General features: G+C 43.5%; 2 protein-coding genes across 2 annotated transcripts in view; one reads left to right on the top strand and one right to left on the bottom strand.

Moving 5' to 3' along the window:
* agxt2 (alanine--glyoxylate aminotransferase 2) overlaps positions 1–5279 on the top strand; it is a 13047-nt gene extending 7768 nt beyond the window's left edge. Inside the window, exons 4-14 of the mRNA XM_019882906.1 lie at positions 15–138; positions 349–443; positions 699–792; positions 1028–1121; positions 2092–2192; positions 2558–2650; positions 2930–3062; positions 3271–3359; positions 3595–3744; positions 4205–4303; positions 4942–5279. Coding sequence (XP_019738465.1) covers positions 15–138; positions 349–443; positions 699–792; positions 1028–1121; positions 2092–2192; positions 2558–2650; positions 2930–3062; positions 3271–3359; positions 3595–3744; positions 4205–4303; positions 4942–5043 — 1174 coding nt within the window. The 3' untranslated portion in view covers positions 5044–5279. The remainder of the gene's footprint in view (positions 1–14; positions 139–348; positions 444–698; positions 793–1027; positions 1122–2091; positions 2193–2557; positions 2651–2929; positions 3063–3270; positions 3360–3594; positions 3745–4204; positions 4304–4941) is intronic.
* A 1039-nt stretch (positions 5280–6318) lies between these two features.
* dnajc21 (DnaJ heat shock protein family (Hsp40) member C21) lies at positions 6319–10323 on the bottom strand. The gene is made up of 12 exons (XM_019882905.1): positions 9898–10323; positions 9729–9822; positions 9273–9396; positions 9040–9174; positions 8511–8815; positions 8276–8433; positions 7973–8063; positions 7667–7855; positions 7526–7574; positions 6975–7147; positions 6814–6901; positions 6319–6693 (listed from the first exon to the last, which is right to left on the bottom strand). Exons 1-12 carry the CDS (start codon positions 9992–9994, stop codon positions 6529–6531), a joined length of 1668 nt encoding a protein of 555 aa, XP_019738464.1. The 5' UTR covers positions 9995–10323; the 3' UTR covers positions 6319–6528.
* Positions 10324–10473: the final 150 nt, after the last annotated feature.

Below are 10473 nucleotides of genomic sequence, written 5' to 3'. Positions count from 1 at the left end.
TGTGGCGGCCGAAGAAAAGTGAGGGCGGCCGCAGAGCGGCAGCTGAGGACGCTGGTACACACCACCAACATCTATGTTTATCCTCCCATCCACGAGTACTGCGAAAAGCTAGCGTCCAACTTGCCTGATCCTCTCAAGGTACTGCAAAGACTTTTCTTTGGAGAGAAATGTCGAATCAGAAAAACAACTAGAATGGCTTTCAGCAAAGTACAGACCACCGCTAAGCGTAAACAAACCCAAACATGTACGCAAAGTTTTGATACGGTCAAGCTCACAAAGCAGCGACATACTGTCACTCACGAGCCAATGACTATAATCTCTGGTGATGAGCTACATTCCGCCCTGCAGGTAATCTACCTAACCAATAGCGGCTCAGAGGCCAATGACCTGGCCATGTGTATGGCCCGACTCTACACTCGCAACTTTGACATCATCACTTTCAGGTATCTGCCCTCTTGTTGGATTTTAATATCTTCATAGATTGTGCGTATGAACCGAACGAGGTGGTCCTTGAGTGTAACAATTTTCCAATGCGTGATAAGGTTTTCAATATTTTTACTATTTTTTTATTTTCCTTGGGCTGCAAATTTCATGCTGACGTAAAAACAAAAAACATTAGTTTTAGGGACATCGCGTTCAAGGCGCATAAAACGTTGAACAACCTTGTCATGAATTTTGAATGACATTTTCACTTGCAGGGGGTCGTACCATGGAGGTAGTCCGCAGACCATGGGTCTGACTGCACAACAAGCTTACAAATACCCTGTCGCCATTGGCTTAGGCTGCACAAATGTACGTACAACTAACTTCCTTTCAACGCCACAATATGAAAACAATACAACGTTATTTTTAATCTACAATTTGATTGACATTTATGAGGGAGTTTTCTGTGTGGTTCTAATACTTAGATGTGTGTAAAGGCGCACATTGCTTTATTCGATTTCATGACTCCTTAACTCATGTGTGACTGTGTACAGTGCACGCTGTGGACCCTGCTGATTTGCTTTCTGCCCTAAAAACCAAATAGACCATGTGTCCTGATGTGTTCAGAGGTCCCTGGGGGGGAAGCCACTGCAGGGACTCTCCTGTGCAGACCACCAGAAAATGTAACTGTGCCCAAGGTAAACATGACGCTCACACTACACTGCTTTTAATTCACGCTTAAATGAGCAATATATCCTCTTCAATCAAGCACACTGAGTAACATTTATATTGTTTTTAAACCACTGCATTATAAGAGTTCCCATATGTCCTGGAAAATCTGGAAAATAACGGAACCTTTTTTCTAGTTTTGGAAGATGCAAAGAAAATAAGAAACAGAAGTGAAATGTCCTGGAAAAGCTTTGAGTTGTCCTGCAGAATTGTTTTTCCTCCCTCTGCTTCTCCTGCCTTTTGGGTAAACACAAACAGGTTAAACAGACAAGCATGTTTGTTTTCAGTTGCCGTCAATGGGCAACATTGAGCTGTAGAGCTTTTCTGCTTTTAGCCAGCACAGCGCCCCCATGTGACGCTACCAACCAATCAAATTGCTTATTCCCCTACAACACTTGGGCTGCCCAATGTTTCCATGTGACTTTGTTGCTAGATATAGAGTACTGTACTGACTTTTCAGACCCAAGGGAAGGTTTATTTTCCCCAAAGAAGTGGCAAAACTAGCAACTTTCAGCTCAAGCGTGTTACTATCGCTGGGTATATCGAGTGTGAGGTTTTTCGCCCCCTCTCTGGCTCCTCTATTGAGAGACAGAGAGCAGTAAGCGGGCGTGCCGTCACTTTTGGCCCGGGGACGGAATTTATTTGTGTACGTTGTGATAACTTTACTTGTACTGTAGCACATGGAAAAAAAGGTCCTCGAAATGTCCTGGAAAATAATTTCAAGGAAAGAGTGGCAACCCTGATTATTGCTGAATGTCAATTTGTTCTATTCTTAACCCATCTCACAATCTGCGTAAAGGTCATTTTTACCACCGCAATTGGACGACACAAGAGACGCTCAAGGTCTCCTGCTGTCAATCATCTCCCACTGTCAATCATTGACCTCATTTTCAGAAACGGGAGAATGACATACCTTGAAGTCTTGCTTGTGTTCCACAGGCTCTTGCGTGGCAAATGAACACTACATTGAACAACTCAAAGAGACGTTTCTCACCAGCGTCCCGAGTCGAATTGCTGCTTTCTTTGCTGAGCCTATCCAGGTGTTCTTTTGCGCACGCACACACACACACACACACACACACACACACACACACACACACAAAAATTAGAAAATTGATGTCTTGTAATATTCAAGTCAACGAGCGCTGCACCTGGACTGGAACCGGAAGTCAGAAAGTCACGAACAGCGCAAAACCTTGGACAGGAACAGGTTGTTGGAGAGACTTGCACCTTGAACAGAAACAGGAAGTTAGATGGCCATGTACTTGTACCTAAACATAATAAACACACACACAAAAGAAACCAGCAGTTGAAGGATTTAAAGCTTATTTAAAGACATTAATTAAACTAAAGCACTGACTGTTTTTTTTTTTTGTTGTTGTTTTGTTTGTTTTTGTTTTTGCAGGGAGTTGGTGGAGCCGTGCAGTACCCAAAACACTTCCTGAAGGAGGCGTACAAACTTGTGAGAGAGCGAGGCGGGCTCTGTATCGCTGATGAGGTTTGAAGCTACATTGTTAGCGCAACTTATGAGTGCCCCAACTTAGAAAGTTTTTTTGATGTATGACAAAAAGGCCATTTTCATCAGCACAAAATAGTGCGTATATGTCTGTTTTTTTTTTATTAATTTTTTTTATAGAACCAATGTCCCAAACAGTATCTTAAGAAAAAAGGTCATGCTCGAAAAACGAGTCTCAACGCTAACGGTCTTATCGCAGGCAATTTTCACCACATATTGTGGCATTCATTGAGATCAAGTGTACCAATAATGCGCTGATAGGTACAGACGGGATTTGGCCGAACGGGGAGCCACTTCTGGGGATTTCAAGGTCACGACGTCCTTCCTGATATCGTGACCCTGGCAAAGGGCATCGGGAACGGCTTCCCAATGGGAGCGGTGGTTACAACACGGGGTGAGATGACGCCACATGCCGACTTTAAACAGCGTTCGGTTTGCCGATGCACAGGAAAGACTAAAGCCCCTTTTCGCACTGCACTCGCTTCCGTTCAATTCAGCTTAGCTCTTGAGCATTTACACCAAATTTCTACAGAAATGATGGTCTCTCACCAATTTTTTTTCCCCCCTTGTGTAACTGTTATCATGTTATGACTTGTTTATAGAAATCGCAGACACTTTTGCACAGGGTGTTCATTTCAACACCTTTGGAGGAAACCCATTGGCTTGTTCCATCGCCTCATCTGTCATTGACGTAAGAATATTCTCTTCCTCGTAACTCAAGCATGAGAATCAAGCATGAATTGAGCAATTTCAGGAAGTTGGGCCAGGTTGAAATTGTTCTTTTATACTGTATTTATTAAATGTGCAATGATATAACGTGCACGATAGTCTCCTGCCTAACACCGCAAAAAACAAACAAACAAAGAACAAAATGTATTTTACAGTGAACACAATCTAACATGTGACGTGACCACTCGCTTGTCCAGACCATCAAAGAAGAAGGACTGCAGCAGAACAGTCTGGAGGTGGGCACCTACCTGATGATGGAACTCGCCAAGCTCAGAGACAAGTATGACATCATCGGGGACGTCCGTGGCAAAGGACTGCAGATCGGCGTGGAAATGGTCCGAGACAAGGTAGCAGTCCTGTTCGTTTTGCAACCTTTTCTGCATTTTGAAGTGGTGTTGGAGCCGTAAAAGAGGCAAGACAGCACCTATTTTGATGCTAAATCCATAATCCCCCCCACCCCTTTTTTTTTTTTTTTTTTTACTTCTACTTTTACAAAGGTGACTCAGCAATATTGTTCTGGATGTTACTTTACTGTATTATTTTTTTAATGGCCATTTGGCAAAATAACTTAATTGAAAGTATTACGGGACAAAATGAAGGTCTCATCGCGCTTCTTTCTGGTTCATGTTTTCCCCCCCATTAAGCTCAATCCTTTCGCAGAAGCAATCATTTTAGCAGGCAACTGCTAAGAGCCTTGATGGAGTATAGCTCCATCATGCGTTACTGTGGTGACCACCCCGCACATTTCGCCGCCAGCCCATCACAGAGCTCCATTGTAATGTTCACCCGCTTGTGTCATGTCCCCAGGCCAGCAGAGTGCCGCTTCCACCTGAGGACATGGCCGCCATCTTTGAGGACATCAAAGACATGGGCATCCTCGTCGGGAAGGGAGGACTTTATGGACAGGTACTGTCACCTTTCGCATTTTGGACTTGAGTTGAGTCTAAATTATAAATAAATCCCAATAATTGTTTCATATGTTTGCAAAAATTTGTATGAAGGATTTTTGAATTAATCCAATCAGAAAATGAATGTGCAAATGGTTAATTTCCGTAATAATTGGCATTTTGATCAAAGGACTCGATGCACGCAGCACTTCAGCATTTGGCGTACAGTGCTGTGCTAACTTCCAGTCGCTAGCCTAATGCAAAGCGATAACATTGAGAGTGTCAAACACTTTATTATGTAAATTTCAATCAGAGATGGATTTATGTATCCCTAAACATACTTTTGATGTAAAAGCTTGCACAATATGGATTTTACCATGTGTTATTTACAGCTAGGACTTTTCAGGGAAAAAAAAAAATCCACCTGTTGCTGAATCTAACCTTTAATTTGTGATTATTACTAAATATATTACATATTATTGTTTTCATTAGTAGTATGAAAACCTGGTGTGCGAGATTCTGAATCAGCACAGAAAATGTATCGGATATAGTTTACTTGCGTCTCAGATTTATTTTTATTTTGACCAGTGTAATTGTTTGTTTCGATGTCGCGGTGTGTGCGTGTGTGATTTGCCGAGTTATTTTTGCTCACCGCAGACCTTCCGCATCAAACCTCCCATGTGCATCACGATGGCAGACGCAGCCTTCTTCTTGTCCGTTTTTAACAAGTCCATCCAGTGCTTCATGGAGAAAAGATGAGCCCAGTCAGGGACTTCAAAACCTCATGTTTTTTTTTTTTTTTGTTGCATCACCATGACAATTTTTCAAGCTGCGGTTGCTCGGGCAAAAACACATTAACCATGACGCATAGCTGACAATAAATCTTGTCAATTACTCGCACGTGATTTCATAGCAATTTGTGATGACTTTGTTACTAAATGTAAATGCAATAAAAAGTTGGGGCTGTGTAATACAGGTATTCTCGAACATTTCAAGACGAGCTAGGATTGATTGGAATCACCCTCACCCAAAGCTTGTGAGGGTCACCGTTCTTCTCCTCCACCAACAGCTTGTTTTTCAAACTCTCAGACCTGTGCAGATGTACAGTTTGAAGACTTGTGTCTCCTTATTGAGTGGTTGTCACATTACAGTCAGCGACAACAGTAGACGAGATGTTCGAAAGTCCTCTAAAAATTGGACCATTGGAAGACGAGATGCCCCAAAACAAACATTTACGACGAGTTGACAATACGGAGTAGGAAAGTTGTTGGTTTTTTTTTGGCTACTGTTACAAAATTATTAGCACGCTTTTTGGCTTTTTTTATGGCTGTGCATTTCCGTAAATGGTGAACGATTCAGAGAGGCTTGATTTACGTATGTGTTGGTTTTAATGTGCAGTCACAAAAAAAGTCAACTGTGAATTCTGTCTTGAGGGGTATTTTGTTGTTTGCAATCCAACTCTGTGGCACAAGTTGCTTTTGAAACACATCAGCAAGAAAAGTGGTGATAATGACAGCAGGATAGTACAGTAGTTTCAGTTTGTTACTCTGAGTGATTGCAAGAAACAATCAGTTGGGATTCCATCTCACACAAAGCAAAGTCTTTGGCTGATTTCATTCACACCGAAAAAGGAGGCTGAGCAGCTCGTAAGTAATTTCAGGCAAATGCAATAACCCTGGGCTCAAAAACAAATAGCGCAGACAGGCAATTTCTTCTTTGGGTTGCATTTTTCTTTTTATCAAAAGCTCTTCTGCACTCAAGCTTCCTTCAATTGCAGCTAAGTACAAGCGACGATGGGAGCTTCGCAACGGCTAATGAGGCCATTTGGCAGAGAGCGGCTTTTGTTACCCGAAAACCAACACACGAAGTACATACGGCAAGTACTCGTAGAGGACCTTGAAGACCAAGATGGATGGTTGAAGTGAACTTTTACCCCCCCCCCCCAACCTCTTTTTTTTTAGTCAAGCAAAAGTGTTTACAAATGTGCTGGGAAAGTGTCAGTTTGTATAAATATATTTGTATAAAGACGACTTGTAAAAACTAATTATTTTATTGTAATTGGAGGGTGGGGGGAGCAGTCAGATGACAAAAAGAAGAATAATGTATGACATGATGTCCACCAAAGTTTCCAAAGAAATGGCTACTTTGCACAAAAGGTCACTAGTTCCGCCCGGCAAGTGGTGGGACGGCTTCCTTGCCTCACTTAAGACGGTCCAATTCCATTTGAGTCCACCCGAAGTGTTGTCATCTGTTCTTTCGTTTGTCTTTTTTGCTCCGACTTGCGGAGACGGTCGGAGCGGGATTGGACGAGAGCGCAGTGGCGTGGCCGCTGGATTTGAGGTGGTCGAAGAGTTTGTTCCTGGTGGAGAACTCACCATTACATGTCGCGCAGCGCAGCTTGATGGGCTTCTGAGAGGGGGGAAAAAAATCCCAGAGACAACAGAAGTTCGCATACGATTTATAATTGCGTTACCACCATCCACAAGACTGGAGTCAAACTGCATCACGTGACTGTATTTCTGTACCAACCTCAGGAAACTGCTCTCCTCCTGAATGTGCCTTGACATTCTTTGGTTTGTCTTTACCGTCTGCCTTTTTGGCTTTGGGGTTCATGGAGCTGGCCAACACATACGCACTGTTCAAGACAACTTCTTATCTAAAGGTAGAAAAGAGCAAATGAAAAGGCTCACCTCTTGGGCTCAGGGAGAGGAAGTTGATCTTCCTTCTCGGCTTCCGTGGGGCTCGATGACTCCTCGGGAATATCTCCTGGAACTTCTTCGTGGACATTTTCTGGAGAGTCTGGAGAGTCTTCAGAACAGTTCCCAACATCTGTAGGTGTAGTCTGATCCTTCGCTGTAGTGCTCTACATGAGAGGCCGGGGACAAGGAGTAGGAACCACACAAAGATGATATACCCTTCGGAAGGACTTGAAATATCCTCACTTGTTTATTCTGAACCACAATAAATTGTCCCACACACACACCCCTCTGCCTGGAAAAAAATATAAAACTGTAATACAGAGAGAGAGAGAGAGAGAGAGAGAGAGAGAGAGAGAGAGAGAGAGAGAGATTCTACTTGGTGTCAAATAAGACCTATACAGTATTCAGATATTCATTTGACAATGCCTTGAAAATGGGCAAAAGAAAAAGAAAGTCACAAAATGTTCTTGGTGTGTGTGCGTGTGTGTGTGTGTGTGTGTGTGTGTGTGTGTGTGTGTGTGTGTGTGTAGGATGTAACTCACATTGGCTGCTTTCTGCTGCCTTTTCTTCTTCTTCTGCTTCTTGGAAAGTCTGGGTCAATTGTAGCATAACAATGTGGTTAAAATGTAAAAGAAATAAATAAAACAACTGTGGCGGCGTTCACATGTCTCACAAAGACCCACTTCAGTCTTGGTCGATCTTCCTCTTCCTGTTCCTGTTCCTCCTCCTCCTCCCCTTCTTCATCTCGGTCTGTAATGTGTTTGTTCTGCTCACCGTCCAGGGCCAGAGCAAGTGAGTCATCATCTTGAAGTTGTTGCCGTAGCAACGCGACCATCTCTCTGTGTTTTCGAGACTTCTCGTGGTTGCTCATACTTGAAAAGGTAGACATTGGAAAATGAATGAAACGGAATCTTCATGTTAGGCAGCATAGCATTTAGCTGATGAATGCATCGTGAATAACTCGTTCTGGTAAGAAAGAGGAGACTCACGCTTTGTCTGATTTGAAGGATTTGTCGCAGGCCGGACAGTAGAGGTCGCCATAGTAATCAAAGTTGATGTCGTCTGCATCTCCATCCGGACCTGTTCAATGAAGTGCGCACCCACAAAAGTCATTACCGAATACCTTATGGACCCAATCCTGCCACAAATGGCGAAAACGTACGAGTAATTAACGCTCTCCGCAAAGAAGCAGTTGGCACCAAGAAGTCACAAATGGTGGCAAAGCAATTCTTTTATCATATTGCCTTGACCTGATCACAAAAATTGATGTTTGCGTGTTTCTCTCAACACACCTAATGGTTCCTCGATGGGCTTCTGTGTTTCCAGCTCATCGTCTTCGCTTTCGGACGCATCTCCAAACTCCTCCTCGTACTGAGCCTCCATTTGCTGCAACTCCTTCTCCAGCTCCGACATGGCCGCCCAGCTCTGCTCCTTGTACTCCTCCGCCAGCCTTGCAACACGTGTGACATGAAGGTTAATGAGGTCTCCATTCACTTCGGTCCTTGCGCTGCCATGAGTAACATTTACTTGGCCTGACTGAGCTTCTGCTTGCGCCTGAGCTCCTGCACCTTCTTGCTCTTCTCTGCGTTACGCTCCTCCACCTCCTTGCGGTGCGCCTGCACACGGCGGTCGCGCTTGCGTATGAAGGCCACCAGCTGGCGCACCAGCTCGTTGCGCTCCTTGCGTGCCTTGTCGCGGGTTTTCTTGTTCTCCTTCTCCATAGCGCGTTTCTCCCAACGGTTGGACGCTTGCCGAGTGTCGTATTCCTCCTTCCAGGCAAAATTCTTAAGCGTGCAGAAGCTCTGCCAGTAACCGTAGAAGATGTGCACCACCTGCCAGGCGGGAATACCAGAAGATTTATTTTTATTTTATTATTTGCAGGAAGACCAGAAGATTTAATTTTGTTTTATTATCTTATTTTCATTTTATTGGACATATATTGTAAATGCTTTATCCTTAAAAAAGAATTGTTCTAGGTTTTATCAACATGTCTCTATATCCCCATTTTTGAGTTATCACCGGGCCTCCAATTGCATACACGAGAGTAGCTACTTACTGTATCATAGTCGCTCCGAGAATCCCCAAAGGGTGGAAACTCCTCCTCCTCATCATCATCATCTTCCACTTTTCCATGCTCCATCTCCTCCTTGACAATAGACTCAAAGAGATTTCTGTAGACTGCGTAGAAGCCCTAGGGAAGAGAATAACAACACCACCACATTTTATCAGCTGTCAGGTTTCCAAGGGGCCAGTTTTGTCTTTTTTTTTCCCCCGTTTAGCATCACCAACCTTGTCGTCGTCCCCATAGCCTGAGTAACAGGTGACGGTAAAGAACTGCAGCAGGTCGATACTGTCGTCCTCGTAGTCGCCGCTCAGGCCACCTTTCAGCAGAGCCTCCCTGTGATTGTCGTACCTGACAAACAGCACTTGTGTGACATTCCCATAAGAACTCAGACTAATTTCTCCTTGAAGGAAAATGATGTGGGGTGTAAAACAGACCAAGTGGACAACATGGAACACATTGTGGACGTTTGTTACATGTATCATTCAGACAAATGTGAAGCCATCAGCACTTAACAGCTTAGGGTTTGTTGAAAAAGACTGTAAATTATCGCCGTGGGTACTCTTGTCTTTCATCAGATAGCTTTAAACTTATGACCTAGAGGTTTTTTCCCGCACAAATATGTGTTACGTACACGTTGCTAGGGTACGATGATTACAATCAATGAACAATGCAGTAGTTACCATGCTCTCTCCTGTGGATCACTCAGAACATCATAGGCTGCCTGAATCAGCTTGAAGTGCTCGGCTGCTTCCTCGGCATTATCCAAGTTCTTATCTGAAATTGTTTGATGACAACAATTAGGACTATTTAAAGTAAGAACTCACGTTTTGTGAGCAGTCTGTCACTGACCGGGATGCCATTTCAGGGCTAATTTACGATAGGCTTTCTTCAAATCGTCGTCGTCCGCGTCCCGTTTGACTCCCAGGATTTCGTAATGGCACTTCATTGTTGTTCGTATTTTAACGGACTAAATGTACACTCCCGTTCAACTTGTATCTTCATTAACATTTAGCGTGTAGCAGCATGCTAAGTACCGGTTCGAATGTCGGCCAACGTCAAATGGTCCCGACTTTTGGGAGGAAGTATTTAACTTTTGCGAGTCTCAGACTCCAAACAAGATCCACGTTGTGTACATTATGACACGTTTTCCATCCGATCACTGAAAACAAGACAGTTTAATCGGGAACACGGCAACTGCCAAGTCTTTCATTCGTACAGCTGCCTCACGCGAGTATCTCTCTTTCTCGGCTCACTTTTCCACACGATGAAAATTCGTTGCTGCCCTCTTTGGCGCAAGGCTGAATTGTCAACTATCTACTACCGTTTTGCCTCAAATATGACATCCATTCATATAAATCAGAACTATTGTAATTATTTTTATGGTGTTGTTAATTGTGAATTTTGTAGTTGTTAATGTTATCGTCA

This window comes from Hippocampus comes, unplaced genomic scaffold (genome assembly GCF_001891065.2).
Source record: "Hippocampus comes isolate QL1 unplaced genomic scaffold, H_comes_QL1_v1.1 scaffold30, whole genome shotgun sequence".
Taxonomy (NCBI): domain Eukaryota; kingdom Metazoa; phylum Chordata; class Actinopteri; order Syngnathiformes; family Syngnathidae; genus Hippocampus; species Hippocampus comes.
Note: the sequence above shows the minus strand (reverse complement) of the source record. Positions and strands in the feature narration are given on the sequence as shown.